The sequence below is a fragment of the Apteryx rowi genome, unplaced genomic scaffold (assembly GCF_003343035.1).
Source record: "Apteryx rowi isolate R43461 unplaced genomic scaffold, aptRow1 scaffold_388, whole genome shotgun sequence".
NCBI lineage: Eukaryota > Metazoa > Chordata > Aves > Apterygiformes > Apterygidae > Apteryx > Apteryx rowi.
Genome location: NW_020450396.1, coordinates 40,403 through 62,495, shown reverse-complemented (window position 1 = coordinate 62,495; position 22,093 = coordinate 40,403). Strand labels below are relative to the sequence as shown.

At 37.5% G+C, this 22,093-nt stretch overlaps 1 protein-coding gene across 1 annotated transcript in view; it reads left to right on the top strand.

Annotated features, from left to right (window-relative positions):
* CDK14 (cyclin dependent kinase 14) overlaps positions 1-22,093 on the top strand; it is a gene marked incomplete at its 3' end in the record, with an annotated part of 228,221 nt that overhangs the window by 181,995 nt on the left and 24,133 nt on the right. The window contains exons 9-10 of the mRNA XM_026074401.1: positions 10,973-11,093; positions 21,092-21,185. Of these exons, the coding sequence (XP_025930186.1) occupies positions 10,973-11,093; positions 21,092-21,185 (215 nt within the window). The remainder of the gene's footprint in view (positions 1-10,972; positions 11,094-21,091; positions 21,186-22,093) is intronic.

Below are 22,093 nucleotides of genomic sequence, written 5' to 3'. Positions count from 1 at the left end.
GTATGAATGGTATCTCCTGTGTCTGACACCTTGGTGCTATCATTTGCCTCCGGCCTGAAAAATGACAAACTACTTTTATCAATGTAGCCATATAGATATGCCTGCTACAATCATGATAAAGTTTTTGAATATAAGTATCTGTGGTAAAGCTTTTGAACATATGTCCTGGTAGATCCTATAGTACTCTATAAGGGCCCCTTATTACAGAGATCATGTTGTGCTAGGTAGTGAGGAAATTATGCCAAATTTTAAAATAATTTTAATTTCATTAATGTGTTAACATTTATGCAGATCTATTTTCTGCATAAAATAGATCAGCTATGTGGAAGTTAAAGGCTATCTGGAAAAAGGTGTGGATTAAAGAAGAAAGAATTTGTCATCAGTCAGAACAAAAATATTGATATGCAAAGAAAAAGATTTACGTGAAAAGAGACTGGCAGTTTATTAAGAGAAATGCATTCTGTTTCACATGATATTCAATAATTGAGATAGCATTTTAAAGAAATGATAGCTCTGTGATTTATAATGTAGTTTATTTTGCCTCAGACAGTTTAAAACCTTACCTTACTGCAGTAGATTCACTTTTTACCTAGGTAATTTTTTAAAACGTATGCTGGTTTTTTTCATTCCTTCTTAAGGATACAGTCCTGGATGTGTTAATGTTTTTATACATTCACATCTCTTGTTGATGTAACTGAAAATGATGCTTGCAGGTTTTCCTGCATTAAGATGAGAATTTCCCCAGCAGCRATTGGCCTGCACAATATCCAAAAAATGTCAGGCAGTGTTTATTTTAGTGATACTTAATGCTTACCCAGTGATTTACATTTTCAAAGAGCTGTGCAGATATTAACTCCTCATTGCCACTGTAATATATGTTACAAGTAAGCAAACTATAAGACTGAGAGATCAGGTGAAATGTTGCAAAACACAAAGTTATCATTATTAAAACTGAGAGAATCAGCTGCTTTTTATTGGTGCCTGACGCGACATAACGACATTGACAACTCCTCTGCATGGAGGAGTAAATGCTATTGCAAGATTTTTGCATAATGTATTAGGGAAAATGTCTGGTTAGATCTTAGGCTTGTAAAAGTTGGCCAAGCTCTCCTCCAGGGTCGGTGTAACAGCTTTAGCTTTTCCCACCCTTGGCTTTTGTGGCTCATAATACGACTGATACTGTAGTAATTTATTTTCTGTGGATGTTGGAAATAAGGGAGGAGGAGACATTCAGAGGTCTTCTCTTCTGTCCTCAGTCCCAGCCATGAAGATTCTTCTTTATTTCAGCTTGGTAAGGTGACCTTTTTGAAGTCACTCAAATTTAAAATTTTTCAGTTTTATTCACTCTTGTGGCTTTATTTGCTTTTAAGAATATTTCATCACAATGATCTTTAAGTTAGATATTAGCTTCAGTGGATTGATTTGGTTATAAAAGCAGATATGGAGTTTGAGGCACTAGAAAGGAAAAAACTTTATGTCAATACTGTCATCACTGATGCTGTTAAGTTCTGGGCTCTTCAGGCAGGGTGGAAATTCAATGCAACTTTGAACTGTCTGTACACCTTAGGGAAAAAAAAATTTTTAAGCAGTGGCTCACTGAAGTACACATTATAAGCATAAATGTTTAATGTTAGCTTCCTGAAACTTTGGTGATTCTTTGCCTGTTATGTCTGATAGTGCTCAAGGTTACTGCCAACTTGGCTACATAGGTTGCAAGATGTGATGCTAAATGGATTGTCAGAATGAGATGTGCTCACCTGTGTACTTGCAGTGTGTTCATACATGCAAACTTGAAGTAGGAAATGGTTTAAATAAAACGTGGAATGTTCCAAAGGTGCTAATGATGTGGCCCGCTCTTCATCCATGTTCAAAATACTATTAGGGATCTTTTGGTTGTACTCTAAAAGTAGTTTCTATAAAGCATTGACTGGAGAAGTATGTCAGTAACCATTAAGTCAAATGAAAGAATAGGTAGAAGAATGCTAACAGATTTTGGTTTGGTTTATTTAGTTGTGACATAGGGATGAGCAATTCCACGGACTTCAGTAGGGTTACATCTGTATGTAATAAAGTACGTTGGGTCCTGGATGTCCAACTCTGCCATCCTGGCACTGGCATTTTAATATCGTTTTACAGAAAAGTGCCACATGAGGAACATTTGCATTTTAACTGCTTATTTCCAGAATTATACTGTATAAGACACAGTTTTAATGCTCTTCTAGTGTACTTTTTTTTTTTTTTTTTTTAGAAAATTGTCTGTTTTCATTTCTTCTTTTTCTTCAACAGAATTGTGTTATAAACTGATTAGGTGGCTCTGCAGGAGCACGGGTGCCTGATTATTGATGTAAAGTCAAATAATCATTTAGACCTAAGCATATTGGAATGTGTCTCACTTAAAACTTTTCTTGTAAGATTTGTGATTCAGCTAATTTAGGATGATATATACATTAAATGAGTTTTGAGGAGTGATTCAGTTGAACAGGTGGATCTGACGCTCCAGAGATTTCTGTCATAATAAGCCTCTTTATAATGTTGCTCTACAAAAGCAATAAGGCTTTCATAGGTTTTCTTAATGGTTTCACACTTAAAAACAAAGCAGAAATTGTTTGAAAATGTGGTGGAATCTTTATGTATCCTACAGTTATTTTGTTCTTTGTTGTATTTCAAAACGCTCTGAAATAACAGAGAAAAATTGTGAATTTCATTTTGGACTGATGCATTTCCACTGTTTTTGGACCATTTTCTCAGAGTTTGGTCAGTGCAATCAGATCTGGTTTTAGATGCTGTTTGCTTTATCCAATATGTGAATGTAAGTGCTAATGCAGCAGCATATGCAAAGTGTACTGGAATTCTTTGGTAGAACACCCAAGACACAGCTTTACCTGCTGAGTAAATATGTAAGCTGCAGAGTATAATGTACTGTAGCAATACCAAAATTAGCTGATTATTTGTTATCTATAAACAGTCTGACTTGGGGACTGGAAGCAGCCTTGGTAAAACTTGACAATAGCTAGAGATCCGTTTGTCACAGTCAGGGCAGCTGTGGTTCAAAAGATGAGGCTGTATAATGGAACGGTTGCAGCGGTGTCCTGCAGCATGGACGGGTCTGCTCGCCTGGATGGTTGGCAGTTCCAGAATTATATCACTTACACATCACTCAGACCTTAAACTGTAAGAATCTGTGGTTTCTGTAGCCATGTAGCGCTAGTTTTTCAATCACAAATTTCACTTCTGCATGGTAATGTCAAAGGGCATTGTCAGTGTTGCTTGATTTATAAATAAAATAGTTAATAGATTTACTTTCTAGAAGTACTATTTCTTTAAAGATGTTAATGTCGTTCAACTATTTGCTTCTTCAGGTAGCCCTACTCTTGTAAAATTAACTCTAGCCTAGTTCATGGGACCTTGTCTTTTTCTAAATTAAGTTACAGGCATTTGGTTAGGCTTTTAGGTGACCAAGATTTGAAGTATTTTCTTCATCAAAATTGTCTGGGTATTTTACCTCTAAATTCAAAATGATGGATCAGAACAATAGCAGTATCACACTGGAATAAAAAGGTCCATATGGTAATAACTTAATAGTCATGAGAGTATCTTTGTCTTTGATCAGCATTGCAAAACTCAGCAGATTAATTGCACTGAGCTGTGGATCCCATTAATAGATGGAATGAGCAGTATACGCTCAGTGTGGCATCACCTTATCACCGGCAGTGTTGTATGGCCATTTAAGATACAAAATAACCCGACTGTAAACAACTGGGATTGGATTTTTGCATATAAAACTCTCAGTGAAATTCTTGCCTTTTAACTCTTCTGTTTCTTTTTGGTTTGGGTGACTGTGAATCACTATGGTACCAAATATTCTTGTTTAACAGTTCTTCAGATGTCAAATTTAATGGAAAGTTACAGTGGAAGGATTTAAATGCTACTGCTGTCTTGTATATAATGGTCTTGAACCTGGTGTGCATTCAGTTCCCTTAGCACCACTTGAAGAAAGGGGAAGGCAGTTTGTCTAGGTGGTGATTTTCTGCAAAGGAAAACTCTTGTGCTGCACAGAGCAAATACATCTCTTTCTTTGCCAGTATGTCCTGTTTAGCCTCTCGCAAGCAACATGCCAAGTACCTACTGTGCTTTTATCAGGTGATAAAAGTTATCAAGTGAGAAAAGTTGGTTCATTTTTACTTGGACCCAAGATGGGGCAATCCAAAAATGGCTCTTGCAGTCCTGCTCTTTCTCATACAGATAAAGATCCCAGTATTGTTACCTTAATACACAATAGCTCACAGTAAGTTATTAATTTGTGTGCTCAGGGCTTGATGGGTTATTATGCTTCACCAAATTATACATCCTTAGTGCTCTCAGTTTGTCTCTGTAGAATTTTCCCCTGATGGTCTGGATCACTTTAGGTTTTTTTTTCTGAATTCCTTTGATTTGTTAGGGTTTTTCCCCTAGTAACACGATTTGCAGAAATGAGAACATTATACCTCAAAACTCTATAAAAGTGGCCTGTTACCTTTCTTGTCTTCAGCAAGATCTTTGCTCGTATGTCCTAAAATTCCACTGATAAATTTTTTGTTCTGGTATCACATTCTAAACTCAGCTTGTTGTGCAGTATTATACTCATTCATTCATAGCTGCTTCTCTATCTTTTGTTAGGGAATATTGAAATATTCCCAGATGCATTACCCCTCATTTTCAGTGAAGAATTATTTTCTGCCTGTTTGTCCTTTTCTCAAATTTCCTCCCTGTTCTTTGCATCTTCCCAATTTAAAACCATCTGTTCAGTCCCTGTTAACTCTTTGCTTCAACCTTAATAACGTCAATGTAGAATGAGTAATTCTGACATTTGCGCTTAGTCTTATTAGCAAAATGGTGTGTTCATGCTGGGATGTTATTAGGAGCAGAGGTCATCATTTTCATACAGAATTTTTGCATGACAAGTAAATGAGCATCATTAAGTAAGAATCTAGAAACTGGAAAGCAAGATTTAAATCAGTCAACTGATAAAATATTGTGGGCATGTATACCATATTCATAATGAATCCAAGCCTTTCCATTAAGGCCGATGTTATCTTTGATGTGGAATTGCTTGCTAGCCTTCAGTGCCGTGAACTTGCACGTCTGTGTGTGTGTTTATAGTCTTGGTGCAGATTCTTTCTTTCTGCCCATACTGTTATTTTTCTTCTTCTAGACTAGGAGAGGCAGTCTGAACATGTTCACACTAGCACAGAAGGTCATGGGAATAGATGCATTCTCACTGCGTGGAAAAGGGAACATTCATTTCTTTTGCATTTCCATACCACTTACTTTTTGATTGGAACAGAATTTTTAGTGTGTTCCTTTCTGCTAATGGAAAATGAATGAATTTGGTGGTTGTGGTATGTGCTCAACATCAATAGGCTTTTTGAAATGTGTCAGAAAGTTTTTATAAGGATTTTCAAGCAGAGAAACAAACAGCTTTATAGCTAAAATAGCTTTCAGTCAAATTAATCAAAGGGATCTTCAATATGCAACTAACAGCTGAGCTCTTTTTCTTATCCCACTTTTACACTGCTTATGATCTTTTGGTTGGCTCAGGAGAAAGACAAAGGAGATGATGCTGGAGCTGTTGAAAAAAAGAAAAACAGTTTTCCTGAGGGCTAGATTTTACTTCCTTTTAGCAAAAAAAAGTATTTCTGCATCTCCCCTTTCTATAACTTGTGTTTGTCAAATTGACAATTGAGTCCTATTCACAGGCCAAAATAATTATCATCTACATTACTGTAAGTGATTGTCTGAAGACATACATGAGATAAGGTTTGTAGGGAGAAATAATCTTTGGATTATTTGGATTACATGGTTGGAAAGCTGATATGGACACACATACCTTTTTGCCTTACTTATTACTATCCATCTTTTACAGATTGACTCATACCCTCTGTTTTGGAAGACCAGTCGTTGTTCAAGTGTATTTTGGAAATATTAACTGTGGAAACTAATTAGGCTCTCTGTAACAGTAGGTAACTTGTGTAGATGAACCGTAGTTCACCATAATTCAGTAGGTGTGTTAGAACTCAGACATCAGATACTATAGGTAATTTATTTTACTCAAAGGGGGGTTTAACTCAAGATGTCCTGATAAATAAAGCTACAATTAAAGACAGACATGTTCAGCTAGGCAGCAGAGGGCCTTAAAGGCTGAAGTACACTTTTGATGGCCAAGATTTGACTTCTGGGTTAGAGAGCTGACTTCTTTATTGAAATAGTGTCAGTATTTCTTCCCATTTTACTTCTGTTCTGTTTTGATGTCATTCATATATTCACTGAATAAATGTGGCTTTGTTAGAAGATAAGTAGCTGAGTAAATCGGTTAACTGAAGTTGACAGTTCATGATCTACAATAGAATACATTAATAATATTTTAATATAGTTACCGAATAATAGTTACAGTTTTGTAAGGCATTTACCTCGAGCTCTAGGTAGTCGTTAAAACGAATAAACAGGAAGCTGAAAAAGGAGGCATGAAAGCAATCTGAATCAAGGAAAAACAGCAGCAGAAAAACAAAACTTCATTTGTTTGTTTGCAGTATGCCCTGCTATAGCCCTTTTTGTTATATGTAAATCAAAATAGTAAAACCAAATGAACACATTTAAGGTATAATGGAAAGTAAAACAATGCACATTGTTTGTGGCATTGGCAAGCCCTTGATTTTGCAGTTGTGACTGTATTCCTCGTTTGCACAGTCTTGTTCCTCAGGAACAAAGGCTTCCTGATTGTCGTATGAGCTTGACTAGAAAGCTGTGCTGCAGCTGAAGAGATATCAAATATTAATATTTGTGCTCATATAGCCAAAAGTGTGCTCTTTGAATAGATCTGGAGCCTGGATGTAGCTATGGTCTCTTAAAAACTAAATACAATTTAAAAATACAGTAATAAATCAGTGCAATGTGTTTTGTCAATATTTGATGCAAGGCAAAATCAGATACAACCTCTGAGTCTGAGATGAAAGATAAAGCCAGACAAGCAGAAAAAATTCTATTTACCAAGAAAGGTAATACCTTCTTACAATTTTTTTAATAAAGAGCATGAGGCAGCGGGAGTTTTTGTGGGTTAAATATGTATGCATACGTAGATATAGATCAGTAGGCCCATGTTTTAAATTAAAGGGCATTGCAGAGTATCCTCATTATTTAATAAATGTGTTTAAAGAAAGTTGTGCTTTGTGTTGCAGCACATGTAGATTATATTGTATAGGACTCTTAGCATGTAACCTTCAGAACAGGTTCTTTTTTCAGTTTGGAAAAACTCTGGCCACAGAAGTAACTGCTTGTAAAACATTAGACAGTATCTGTGCTTGCCTTAATCACACAGAAGTGCCACAGTGGGTCTCAGTCCACCTGACTTAATAACTGTGCCTTATGCTTCACTTCCTTCTTTAAAAATAAGGCTGTAGCGGCAGGACATCTGTTGACCTTTTCTCTTTTGGAAGGCATCAGAACAGAAAGAGTTCACTGACTTGTCAGGAAGTCATCGCTGCACCTTTGCTGGCCGTAAGTGCGTAAGCAGCAATTTGCAAATATTGTGTACTCACCTGATGATCTCTCCATTTACCTTTTGGCTTTTATTCACCCTAGCCATTAAGATGTGAAGTTTTGATGATCACCCATAAGCTCTGTCTTTCTGAAAAGAGATTGTCTCTCTTCCTGTAGTGTAACCATGGAGACAGACAAGGAACCCTTAAAGAAAGTGATCGAACATGCTGTGCTAATTAATCCTACCCTTCAGTTTTCTTTCAGTTGAAGGATATGGTTAAATAAATTTTGCATGAGTAAGCATATTTGGATGTGCAAAAGGGTATAAAATATGCAGCAATTTTTTTTTTTTTTTTGCAGAAGGTTATCTGAAAAAGAATGGTAACTGTCATCTATTTGCATCTGGAACATCAAAACAAGAAATACAGTATCTTGTTAGTGTTTCGTATATACATTTTGGAAGCATTGGGTTTAAACTGTAAATATGTCTGGAAGATGATATTTTTTTCATGCCTTAAGTGTGATGAGAGACACTTGCATTAATTTTGAGCATTCAAATGAAAGCATTCATAATTGCAAATGCCTTATTTATGCACCAAGAGTGTTATTCAGAAAAAGCAAACTTTGTTCTCTTTCTGAGAGAAGACAAAGAAGCTCCTCTGAGGCATTAGCCTAATTTAGGTGCTTTGAATTCTGCACTGGAGGAGCAATTGACTAAAACAAAGGGACTTTCTTTCTGTGCCAAATTTTAGCCGTTGTGGGTATTTCCCTCAGTTGCTCAGTTCTGCTTTCCGTTTGTCCATTTAGTCTCCAAACTAGTGTATGTGCACAACTAGGAAACCAATTGGCCACAACTTAAACCATATGGCCTGTAACCATAAACCTCTCAAGCCTGGTACAACGATGCTCTTTGATGCCAATGAACGGCTTCAGCTTGCTCTTACAAATTCAAGTTGTGTTTATAACTTTCTCCGTTCCAGTGGTGATCCTCTGATAACTGTCTGAGAAACTAAATGCAGCTGCTAACCTCAGATAGGCTTTCATGGTGGTTTGGGAGTGAGGAGCAGATTAAAGAAAAAGATTTAGTTGTCAAATACACAGGGATTAGCAGGAAAGGGCCATCTTTTGAAAATCTGATCAATCTTCAGTTACCCTGGGAGAAATTAGAACTGAAGGAGGTCTAGCAGCATGGGGGCTGAGGAAGCAGGATGGGCCAGCAGTCCCAATCGGATGGGAGGTTTGGTTCCATGCTGAGTGGTCACACAACAGGAGGAAAGGTGTTTTGGGGCTGTCTAGCACTGGGAAAGGTCTGTGTTAGCCAGTATGCTGGCAGAGACTGGCAGGCAGGCAGGAATATTGTATAACCTGCAGTTTGATTTCTGGTTTGGTAAGTTGGGTCCTTACTCCTTCCTGCACAGGAGATTTCTTGAGTGGATCAAGCACTTCATATCATGGAGACCTGAGTTTCTTTATCATTCCATAAGCTCTAAAGCTTTTTGCCAGTTTTCCCCAAAAGTATTTGGGGTCGATCACATGGCATTGCTGGCTTCTTAGAAGTGCCTTTCCCCTGCCTGCCCATGCCCTTTATCCTATCGAAACTAGGTAGGAGGTAAGAGAAGAGATAGTTTGCAACCAAATTCAGTCTTCCTGTGAACAGGAAGCAAGAGTAAAGGGAGGCTGGAAGGGAGGATTGGGCAGGCAAAGAGCATTCACCATCCAGGCTTCTCAAAACCTTTCACCATTTTTATTTAGCTTAATAATGGTAGGTCCAGATCCACAAGTATGGAGACTACTGTTTCAGTTTAGTCATGTGGATATGTATGGGTATAGGAATAAGAACTATTCCTAGCAGTGTGTGTGATGTGGCCTCTCCTCTGGGCCTCTCTGGAGCTGTGCTGCTTTTGCCAACCCGGAGTTCTTGGCGTGAGCCAAGATAGTGGTCAAGCTCATGACCAGGTGCACAAACATAAAGGAGATGGAAGTCTGAAAACTGAACAAAGAATGGTTATTCACATTTGAAATGTTTATTTTTTTTTTAGAAATTTTGGCATACAAGTCAAATTATTCCCTTACGCTGTTCTAATTGCTATAATCAGCGGATAGTGCAATCTACTGGCAAGATTTGCCATCATTATTATGGAGATGTATTCAGTGAGAGTAACTGTTCTTAAATAGCTTCTCCGGTTGTATCAAGTATTAAGGTGCAAAGGACTCCAATCTTCACATTTATGTGAATTCTCATGTTGCATGTTCCTTTCTGAGTGCAGGATCTTGCTGTGACCTTTTGTTTTAGTAATTTTATTGTTTTGTGAAAAGGAAATCAATAGTTTTTTTAGGAGGGCAAAAAATGCAGTAGTGTGTACTTCTAATTACTTGTGCATGTCCAGTATTCCCAGTCAGAGACACATTAGAACGAATTAGAACAAATTAGAACTGGACACATTAGAACGAGTAAGTGGACAGTCTCAAGGCAATAACTAGGAGCAAATTAGGTGGAAAAGGTGTTTGTAGGCATGTGATGGAAGCAGTCACCATAGCCTGAAATATCTTTTTTCCAGTCCCTGGATGAGAGAGGCTTCCAGAGCAGATCTGTTAGGAAAGTATGCTCTTTACTGCTGTTGTTAACATATAAGAGCCTCTCCTAAAATCCTGCCAATTTTACATGAGATAGATTATGGTTGTGTTAGTATATGTAACAAATTCTGTAAGGATTTGCATTCCAGTTAGTGTGAATTATCTTAAATGACTGGCAAGCTTAAAAAACAATTATTGTAAATACTGTATCTCCAGTAGGCCACCGATCTAGAGAGATTTCACTGAAATGATTTCTGCTCTTGAGATTGTTACATTGTCAATGTATATTGTTGAGAGATACAAGAATTTTGCACATACCATTTTCTGATGTATTACTGCAATATTAATTTTTATTTGGATGCAAATGTATATATACCTCTCCTGCTTCCAAATATAACCTCGAATAAATAGGCTGGGACTTCTGGTATAAACTGTGGAAGGTTTCCATAGGCTCCCCTGGAGAATCCCATCTATGACACTGTATTGGAGTTTGTTTTCCATTTCCTTTTTTAACGTTACACTGAAACAAAAGGCAACGATGCCTAAGGATGAGTAGTTATGGAAATGAAAACCTTTGCTTATTTGTCTTTCATTTAGGTTGCCACAATGTATCCTTGCATCTCTCTTGGGCCTGTGGTTGTCATTATCAAAGTCGCACTTTATTATTCCCTCGTAATAATCACAGCTCTGTTCAGCCAGGTACTAAATGATAGATGCTGCCATGTTCTTTCACTAAATAATATATTCCAGTGCTAGAAGAAACAAAAACTTGGAATATGCCATCATGTTATATGACGTGGGTTCATATATCCTTTTAGGATCTTAACTGTACAGCAAACCATTTCTTTGTTCTGTTTTTATTAATTTATTTGTATTTACCACACAGGTCTTGCAAGAGCTAAATCAGTTCCCAGCCACACATATTCCAATGAAGTGGTTACCCTATGGTACAGGCCTCCGGATGTCCTGTTGGGATCAACAGAATATTCCACCTGCCTTGACATGTGGTAAGAATAGCATCCTTGTATAAGTCTCTATGTAGTTGCTTTAGCTTTAATTTTGCTTAGACGTGTAAAAGAAGTATGTAACAAAATTAGTGGTATGGGTTAAATGATGTGTATGCAGTAATCTGTGTAGTTCACTCAGTATTTCGTTAAAGGAATCCCCTCCTGCCACCCACAGTTTGCTGCTGGTATCTAGTGTTGATACACCACTAGCAGAGCCAGTAATGCTTTTCAAGGGAGTTAGCTGTTGTTTCTTGCTTTCTGTAGTCTTAATCTGATACATTATATAGCAGAAGATAGACTTTGTTCCTTAGCAAATGACTGGTAACCATGAATACTTACTAATTCATGATAAAATAACACAGTATGATTTTTTTGGTAAAAACAACTAAAATGCATGGCCAGTTAGAGCCTTGCATTTGTGACTGAAATGCTGAAATTTGCCATGCCTGCTCAGAGCTTCACAGCTGTAGCAAGGACGAAACCAGGATTCTCTGGATGTGAAAATGCAGCCCCCATTCGTAATGCACTCTAGTAGTTAGGACAGAATCAGTGCGTGACACGTTGTTGAGCACGTTTCTTTCAAGCCTGCAGGTTTGACAGAGGGCAGTTTGATGTGTGCAACAGAGAGCAGCTTGCTCACTTTTGATGGCATCATTTAGACTTGTGTTGAACAAAAAGGCGTGTGCCTGGTTTGGACTGTTAGAAACCAAGGTGGAGTTTCTTTGTTTATCCTGTAGCTTTTGAGGTCACAAGATCTCTGTAATCTGAACAAAATCTGTAGTTAGTAAGAACATAAACCGTGTCAGTGGAAGCACTGCATGTTGACTGCAGAAACAGAAGTGCAGAAAATGAAATTTTTCTTTATAAAGTTCCATGCTGTGGAAGAAATTAATTTGTTTTCAATGTGTATTTAATTAACCTTTTAAATCTATACAACTCTTTTCATTTGAAAAAATATATATACTGAACAAATTTCAAAGGAGTATAATGATTTGTTAGTAGCTTGCTTGAAATATCTTTATGTTTAATACATACAGTCTATATTTAGAATTAAGATTACGTTAAAATTTAGAGGTAGCTATAAGATAAGGTGAAGAGGAATGTAGATTTTCAGAAAGGCTTGAAAGACAGGAGAATAATATTTGCAAGGGTAATCTTGAAGTGTTTAGTAGTACTGAAACAGATGACCTAGCAAGAATACCTTTTTTGCAGAGGAAAGTAACTAAGCGTGACTAGGTTGTGTTTGTTCCTATAGCTCTGAGATCAGAGAAAGTGGAATGAAAACTTTTCCTGGAAGTACCATCTAGTTTTTCCCTGTACCGCTATAAGTTTTGACTTCTGGAGGCCAGGGTTAGAAGCTGCAGTATTGTTTCCTTTGGGGGGGGGGGTACACAGTGTAAATACTGCAACAAATAATACTGAAGAGAGCACTTAATATAATTGGGCCTCCAGCTGCCTTCGTTCCTTGCCCTGTTAGGGTAGGTGAATCAAGAGGCAAGAAAGGTGAACAAATGTCTCAGGATGTGAACGTTATTACACTGCATCTGTACCAGAGGCAAAGGCAGTATCTTCTGTATCAGCTCTGTATCAGAGGTTTTCTTCAAACCTCACAGATCTAAAATCATTCTCCTGTACATCTCAGCTTCTCATCTGTGCTAAAACTGCCCTGTTTTCCCAAAGATCTGTTCAACCTAGTGCCTTCACAGACTGCTTGCAGTCCTCACATCCCATCTGCTCCTGACGTTTTTCAGTCATCTTTTTGCCCAGATACACCTCTGATGCTTTCAGCAAGAAGCTTGACTCTCTCGGGGTGAGGTAGGGCAGCTGCAGAAGAAGATGGAAATAGCTGGCAGACATAAATAGTTCTTTTTGCTCATCTTGAGATAATTCAGTCAACATATGTTCAGCTTTTGAGAGTCCCACATCCATGTGTCTGTGTACATATATGTCTGAACTAGTGAAATACAAAGAAATTGAAAGAAAAAAATAGAAACTTCTAAAGAAATTTTTGAAATTCTTTAATAAAGTGAATTGCTTTAAAAGTGCTGTAAAATGCTTTTTTTGTCAAAAACAGAAATCAGGGTTCTTTTTGTTAATATTTACCAATTTAAAAAATCATTGCTCTTTGAAAGTAAGGGTGTTTTTTTTAAAACTGAGCAAGGGATTTTAAAATTTTGATTCTCACTGAAACTTTTTCACAAAGAATCGTTTACTCAAAAGTTTAATACCTCATAAAAATAGATTTTTTTTACCATTCCTCCCAATGATAATTTCAGTAAAAGAGCTATAAAAAGTCCAGTCAAGCTATGTGTAGTTATTGTGATAAAGATCAAATTAAACCATGCAGCTAATAGAAGTATTTTAAACAGACTTGGCATTGCCTTCATGATCTGTTTGTATTCAAATTAAAGGGAGAGAAAGGAAGATCAAGGAAGGAGTCAAAATGTCGCTTCAACTATACAGTCATTTTTTGTCAGGACCTTTAAAATGAGGCAAGGTTCATTGCTGAATAGCTTGAACAATAGCTGTAAATTATGTCCTCTTGTGGAGAACACTTAATAGAGGTCCAAGAAAGATCCAGATGCCCAGGGGTAGAGGCAGGCAGCTTTGTTTCAAATGAAAAATGAAGTCATACTACTGCTGTACTAGACATGTAGCACTGATAAAATTTCTAGTGCCTTATACAAACTGGAGAACTATGAGAAGTGTAGAAAAAACCTCATGATTGTTTCTTTCACATGATAGAAATTTATGTATGTGATGAATTACTGCCACACCAGAAATCAGATTAGAGCAAATTTATATTGTACGTGACAGAAGCATTCTAGGTTTTTACCTCTCTGTGCTTTGCTGGGTTATCTGAGACAGCACTTCCAGTTTAAGTGCAAGAGACTTACCTACATGTTAAGGTCACTTATGCTCGTTTGGTAAATCTAATAGTGAGCTCTGCTGGAGTAAAGTCAAGCTTAGAGCTTTATTTGTACGATGGAGGTACATAGCTTGGCCAGAATTACATTACAACTGCTTAGTGACTTACCAGAGTGGGAGGAAGGGAGAGGAAGGGGGAGGCGGAGGGAGGGAGGAAAGAAGGGAGAGACACAAGGAGAAAGCTACCCTCCATCAGATGCCAAGATAATTTAGTAATCTTGTTATCAAAAGTGTGTTTGTAGCATTAGCACTTTTATGCAATTACTGGCATTATGTCCCTATGTCAGATACTGTGTGCTCTCGTGGGTCTTTGTTGATAAACTCCATTAAGACGAAACTAGGTAGCCACTTCACTAAATATTTAAATAGCGCTGAGGTACAAAGCACAGCTGTTTCTTCCATTTAGGAAAAAAAAATGACAGGGCCTTTGCTTTAGCCATGATAAATGACATTTCATGGTGGTTCCCAAGGAATGGAAAGTGGGGCTGTTATTGAGTAGAAGACCAGCCGCATGAAAAAAGACTCCAAATATTAACCGCTGGACAGGGGCTGGGAAGCAGGTGGCAGAGGCTGCAGGCTATTTTTACACTTCATTTGCCGGTGTAGGGCATTAGGTTAGTAACTAAAAGCTAATGATCTGCATACAGTATTACATTCTACTGCTTTCCGTTTAAATAGCCACTGGCAATAAAATAATATTAATGAAGACATACATGCATTAATGGTGTCAGGCTGCTGATGGAAATCARTGCTGTGTGCTTTGTGATTTACTGCTGACAGCATGTGATACAGTGGCATTGCGTGAATGTATTACACTACCTGAGACCGCATCAAAGAGTTGTGATAACCTTTGATAGGCTTTTTTTTTCTCTTGATGAGGACTTACTAGCAGCTAAGAAAAGGGCTTTCCATTGCCTCTGGTATAACTTCCTAATCCTTGAATTTTATGGTTCTTTGAAAGTCAATGCAAGGAAAATAAGCTTCAATACATAAAGGGTTTATAATAAATTACTAAAAACCATGTATAGGTAATAGAGAAATGTAGGGGAAAAAAATCCCCAAATTAACCTATTCTGTTTCTTCCTTGCAGGAAGACTATAATATTAGTAAATGAAGTAATTTAAACAGATTATTAAATCCCTTTTGAGTCATGCAATGCATGTGCCACTGCATCTGGGTTTCTTAGATCAGGAAGTCACTAGGGATATTTTATTTGGAGGTGCAGCTGGCTATAAACTGCATTTGCTAACAGCTGGCAATGTTTTGCATATTCCATTGTTTTGTTTTTAAAAAAATACAATGAAAGAATGATAGCATGTAAACTCTTAGTCACAATTCAGGTAAACTAAGAAATTAGAGGCCATGATATTTTTTAAATTCACTTATATTAACTAACATCAGCTATGTTTAGTGCTGTAGGAGAAATTGCTTATAACTAGGCCAGTCACATTATGAAATTGCTTATTAAATCACCGTTATATAACTTCGTAGCATCTGGATTGATAGATCTGATCAATTCTGATCTTAATCTAGGGAAAGCTATTCACATGGAGTTTTTTCATTCTATGGTTAGAAAAATAAATAGTATTTTTCAGGTACCTGACACTCTCCACAAGAAACCTGCTCTGAGTGCAAATTAGAGGGTTCTCAGTAATTCCATGCATGCTTTCATGAATATTTGACCAATGAAGACCTATGACAGTAATTAAGATATTTATTATACAAAAATGGATCTTGTCTTAAACACAGGTGCACCAAATTATCTTTTTACACAGGGGACATTACAAAGGCATCTTTATGCTGTATCTGCTGTAAACAGTTTGCAATGAAAGAAATCTGAGAGTAGGAGTCCCAGTACATACTGAAAAAATAGTGCTTCGGGCCCAAGAGAGAAAACATGTAGGGTAAATTGGTTCTTTTGCCCTTGGTGTTTTTATCATAACTTCCAGGGCAAAGAAATGCTAATCCTTAAGTGGTGAAGATAATTTGAAAACTATCAAGGTATTTTTAATTAAACTTCTGGAGAAAACACTGGCAGTGAGAGCAGTTTTATCAGCTGAATTAACTTATGACTGGAAAACTCTCATGGGGTCTGATTCATAGAAACACTGTGAGTGGGGAAACCATCTTGTCTGTAGTTATTGGAAGGGCATTTCAATTCCTATCTAAAAACTACTTTTATCCATTTGGAACATCAGATTTACTCATCACTTTTCCACTATTAATAATATTTTTCATGTGTGGCAGGAAAGTATTTCAAAAAAGTATATGGATCCATGCCAGGGAAAGAAAACCAGGAAGAACATGTTCAACTGGAAAATATCATGTGGAATATATCTAGTTCTATTTATAAGTAGGATCATACAGGAGCATGACTTTTTTCTGAATAAATAAGACAAGGTAAAAATCTCTGTGTCCTTCCAAAATGTTGTATATTACTGGTGGATTTTATGGAAGAGACTCCAGTATTGCCTCTAGGTGATGAATACATAAAAACCAAGCAGATTATTTCTCTTCTGATATATTTAACAGTGCAAAACTGTGCATGTAGTTTGGGAAACTTGGATGAAAACTGTTCCTCTGAATTTCAGAAATCTTACCAGAAGGACTGCTGGAAGCAATTACTTGATTTTCATAAAATGCCTTGCCCCTCTGGAGCCAATTACTGCATACTGAAACCAGGCTTCTTGACAGATAAGGCTTCTTATCTGAAGGCCAATATACGTCTTCACTATGAAGAGCATGCTGAATGTCATCACCTACACTGAGCCTGTTAGAAAGCATTGCAAATCTGTTTGGGGCAGAAAGTTCAACAGTTTTTAACTGTTTCTCAAATATCCACTCAGACTTTTATAATCTCCATTTAAGTAAAAACTAAAACTCAGTTTGGACACAACTCCTCATTCCAAATTGCATTTGTTGTCTTTTGTATGGATCCCTCAAGAATATTAACTGAAGGACACAAAAAATCTTTGTTACAGAGACAGGAATGTGAATTCTTAAGCCAAAAAAAAAAAACCCCGCAACCCAACAACCACTAAACAAGTTAATTTTGGGGGAATAGGCTCTTGCATTACAAAAGCTGTGCAGAAAATATGCAGTTTCTTAAGGCATCCCACTTCATTCTTACAGGCTCATTTACTATGTTGATTCAGATGTAACAGTAACTCATTTAGCTGTGTTCTTAACTCTTACTCCATATAAGGCTGCATGGTGACAGCCGGAGTCCTAGAAAATTAAGCAGGACAATAGAAGAGCAATATTAGATGGTATGGCAGCATATGGTCTCATCAATACATCAATAGGTTTAGTCATGCTTTTTGTCATCAGAGGGTGAGCCACACATTTCAACACGAGCTGGCTGTCACTTTGAGTCATGCTTACTTTGCAAGGTTATCCCAGGCTGTTCCACTGGGAAGATCCCTGAACCAAGTCTCAGAAGTAGCAGCATTTGGCTTATTCAAAATCTGTTTTATATGGAGAATAGGAAAATCTAAATTGAATGTACTGAAGTATGCTATGCTAATGTTCTTTCGTCACACAAATAATTTCTCAAATGCTGCCTGAAAATGCCCCTATATGCTGAGTGTGTGCAAGTCATACATAAAGAACATACCCTTGGAAATGCATAGACATTAAGCCAAGTTAATTGGTTGTATTTCATATTTTGAGAAGTAATCTTTTCATCAGAGAAACTAGAGATGGGAGTGATCTGTGAGATCATATTATCCACCCTACTGTTAATGCAAGTCTGTTCCCTGAAAAATATTCGTGTTTCAGCTTGTCTAGTTTTACATGGCTGTAACAGTGGAGTTTCTAGTCCATTGGGAGACTGTGGTATGGCACAATTGTTAAGTGTATTTCTGTAACACTTTCCTTAAAATTTTCATTTCTGATATGCATTCTGCTATTTCTGGTTACACTGCCTTGGATCTACCTACAGCTCTGGGAAACAGTAAAATCCTAATCAGTTCTTTTCTTTCTTCCATTTTGCATAGTTTTAAATACAGAGTCATCACATTCTCCCTGTCCCTCATGTATTCTTTTAGCCAAGAATGACATAGTTCTTTTAATTTTCCTTACAAGTTTTCCTGACTTACAAGTCAGTTCTTCTGGCATATAAATAATATTGCTTTGCTCAGAAATCTATCTGACCTGTGTAACAGTTTGTGAGGTCTACAAAAAGAAGCCGAAATTTCAAGGCTGTATAGAAGCTTGATTTCTGTATATGTTCAATGCGTGTGCACTTCAGGTTCTTGATTCAGTGATCCTGTTATATATTTAGTTTCTACTTGCTCTAAGTCTAATGTAAAACTCACTGATACCACCTAAACATCTTTTAAAGTATCAGCCCTGCCATCTCAAAGTCTTTATTTGAAATTATGACTTTCTAGGTATTTCCTATCAGTTCAGTATTGGACTTTTTTCTATTTTATTTTTATTTTTTTAATATCTATTTAATCTTTTCTTTCTGTGGGCTTACTCCTCAAAGTGCTGAGTGAGTGCCTTAAACTTGGAAACCAAGCATATGGTTAGTTTTCAAATGGGCCAGAGTTGAACAGCAGTCCTCCAGCTCAAACCTCAGAGCTTATTTATGTTTTTCTCCTCAGTGATTTTAATAACCTTTTGATTTTTGTATTAGCTATTCATTTAACCCCAGTACACTTTTGCCCTCATTTCAGATTATGACTAAATAAAGCACTGGGTTATACAAGTGTTCAAGACACTTAATAGGACTCTTTTTCCAAGTAGAAAACTATTCTTTGCTGGTGGTATTCACAGTTCTTACTTGATTTTCTTTTTTGATTTGCATCAGATCCACTAAAAATGGAAAATTTTGTAAATACAGTTTGTGAAACAGAATACAAAATTATCTGCCAAAATCACAGAATGGTTGAGGTTGGATGGGACCTCTGGGGATCATCTACTCCATCTATAGCTTCTACAACATTTCTGTTCAAACAGCTAAAATAAGTTTCTCTGCAGATAGCTGCATATGCTCTAAAATGATGAACTAATTTAATCAAGTGCCTGTTTTTTGGTTGCAAGAACAGAACTCTGATATTCTTTTCTTTAGACCAAATTAAATTTATTTCTCATCTTGAATAAATGGCTTCTGTCTGAAATCTTTCTTTGCCCAAGATCTCGTTATTGTTTATAAATATTTGACTAAGATGTATTGTGCCTTTCCATGCCTAATGAAGCACTAACCAGAGTGAATGATGAATGACAATTTAATCAGTTCAGTTCCTTCAGTGACCAGGAGAAGCATATGGAACATAAATTTTAATCTCTCCCTTCTATAAAGACCTGAATTCATCTAAAATTGGATGTGTGAGAGCTGTGCTTTCCAAAGTTCTGCTTTACTTTTCAGTGGCTAAGGAGAACCTTGGCTTAATACATTTAGGCTTGGGAATGTGAAAAGAAGTGTGATGCCTGTTTGATTTTATTTTTCAAGAAGTTTGATTATCAACTCTCATTGTCCTTAAACATAAAATTATTTCGTTATTCAGTAGTGGTCAAACCATTCAGAAATGAGTAAAGCATGGATTGTCTGCTGATAATCTTAGTTAAGTGGTGTCTATAAATATTCAGCCCTGGCCTTAATGAAAACATGCCATCTATTTTCATTAGGTTGTTTTATTCTAGAACCACTTCCTCACCAATATATGCACCCACTCCCCTAAAATTAAATGCTACTTTCTGAATACATCATCATGATGACTAAGCAATGAGAAGGTATGTAATTTTTGCATTCCAAATAGTTTACTTCTAAAACCAAAGTTACATTAGAAATTATGGCTGGGATTTTCTGATTTAAAGGACAAAACCTCACGATTTAAGGGAATGGCGGTACCGTAGCTAGCCTTGAGAATTTGTGGTTCGTTCTGATATGTATTTTGAGTTGTTCATTTGTTTTGGGTGAAGATATTTTTTGTGCGGTCACTTGCACAGACATGGTTATATAGCATAYGTACATGTTTGCATGCAGAAGTCATGTATGCTTAGAACAATTTAACTGAGTTAAAACATACAATCAAATCCTGCATCCTATTGGTAGCCAAGGGAGGTGTTTTCTCTTAAAATAATTTTTGCTGAAGGAGCACGTAACTCTTGAGCTCTTTTCATCCAGTAAAGAAGCAGATGAGTTTGTAATTTCTTTTGCTCCTAGGAGCAGGAAATCCACGGGTTGTCTGAGATTTGAGCCAAAGAGCTGCAGAAGCTTTCAAGCCTTAAGAATCCATTCTTTCTGCTATAGTTTGTGTTTTTCAGATATTTCTTTCCTCTGAGTACCCAGTATTTCCTGCAGTGGCTTTTAAAGGATGGGGATGGGGGGGACCCCTGTAAAGTACGTTTTGTGAGAGGGTGAGGAGTGGAGTTGGAACAAGGTGGCTGTAGCTATCGGAGAGAGGGAAGATGGGAAGAGAGGGAGTCCGCAGCTGCTCAGCCCCTTCCAGTGCCTCTGGGAATGGGCTCAACAGCCCCCAAAAGCTGCGTGCCTCCTTCTCTTGTGCAGGGAGAGGGGAGAAGAAAGCCCAAGCAAGCCTAGCCCAGGAGTCATCTGCACTTGGGCAGTAGCTTAGTTCAGTGGCTGTCATGAACCATGTGCCCTTTTCCTGCTCGCTCATTTTTCCCGGATTTTCCCCCCTGCAGAGCCCTCCCAGAGTGGGCACCTCCATGCCATGGACCTGTGCCTGTTCAGCTGCTCCCAGGGGTGCATTCTCAGTGCCCTTCCCACAGGGCCAGAGCTCATTTGGGACAGAAACGTGCGCGTGCCGCTTGGGAAGCGCTCGCGCTCACCCAAATGGAAAGCAGCTGCCGTGCCTTTATTGGTCTCTACTGCTGCCATCCTCATTCCTGCCATCTCCACTTGTCTTTCAAACACCTGAAAAGAGATGCATTCGTATGCATACGTTGTTTTTCACTAAAGGCATACAATCCTCCTTCAGTCTTGTGTTGATGGAAAATTTTGTAATATTGATGCTGGAGACAAAAGCATTGATTATATTGGCTGTTTAATGTAAAAGAAATCTTTCTAACATTACATACTTTCTTTTTTTCTTCTGTAGGGGAGTGGGTTGTATCTTTGTAGAAATGATTCAAGGGGTTGCTGCTTTTCCAGGAATGAAAGACATTCAAGATCAACTTGAAAGAATATTTCTGGTGAGTTCTTTATGGCTGAAGTAATGTACCTAAGACAACAAAATGTTAAAATTGACTGATAGATGTTCACATGTGTCTTTGTGTCTGGAATTAAATTGCTGGTGGAGGAAAGAATCAGAAGTCTAGTCTATAAGCTAGACACATTTTACTTGATATATTCTTGAGGATAACGTAACTTGTTCAGATCCTGCAGAATATTATTTTATTCAATAAATGTTTTTCCAAACAACCTGTAGAAATGTTTTTATAAGGATGTGAAACAAACTTCCCAAATATGAGCCGATGTAAAATCCAGCCAGCTTGTCATGCTGGAATTATGACTCTAGGTGCTGCTCTATTAATAATATGCTAATATTGTAGTGTCAGTGTGAAGTATTTAGTTTGTGGGACATGCATGTAGAGGGAAAAGTAAAATAGGAAATGGAATGAGAAGTAAAAGAGAAAGCAGAAATCATGATTATACTCAAGTTCAACAACAGTCCTTGACTGCTGCTTCTGCAACATGGTTGGGCCATTCATAAGATGTACGGGTAGCTCATAGGCACTGAGGACACATCCACATTGGGAGTGAAAGTAGAGGTAATTTATACTGAGTGTATACCATCATTTACATATTTTATTTCCATAGCTTTTTTGTGCCTGTGCATATGTGTGGGGCTTTGGGTTTTGTTTTGTTTTGTGCATTTTTGGAAAAAACTTGCTCTTTCTTCCCTTGTGATCTGAGTTTTGGTGGTTCCCTTCCAAAAGACTCAGGAAGAACCTTCTGAAGAGGGAATGGGGTATTGTGGAGTCATGTACCTCAGATGGCAGGAGCTGGGGGCTGTGCCGCCAGGCAGCAGGCTTACTGGGGGAAGCCACTGCTGGCCCAGGGACGAGCCAAAGTGGCTGGTTGTTGGTGCTGCAGAGTG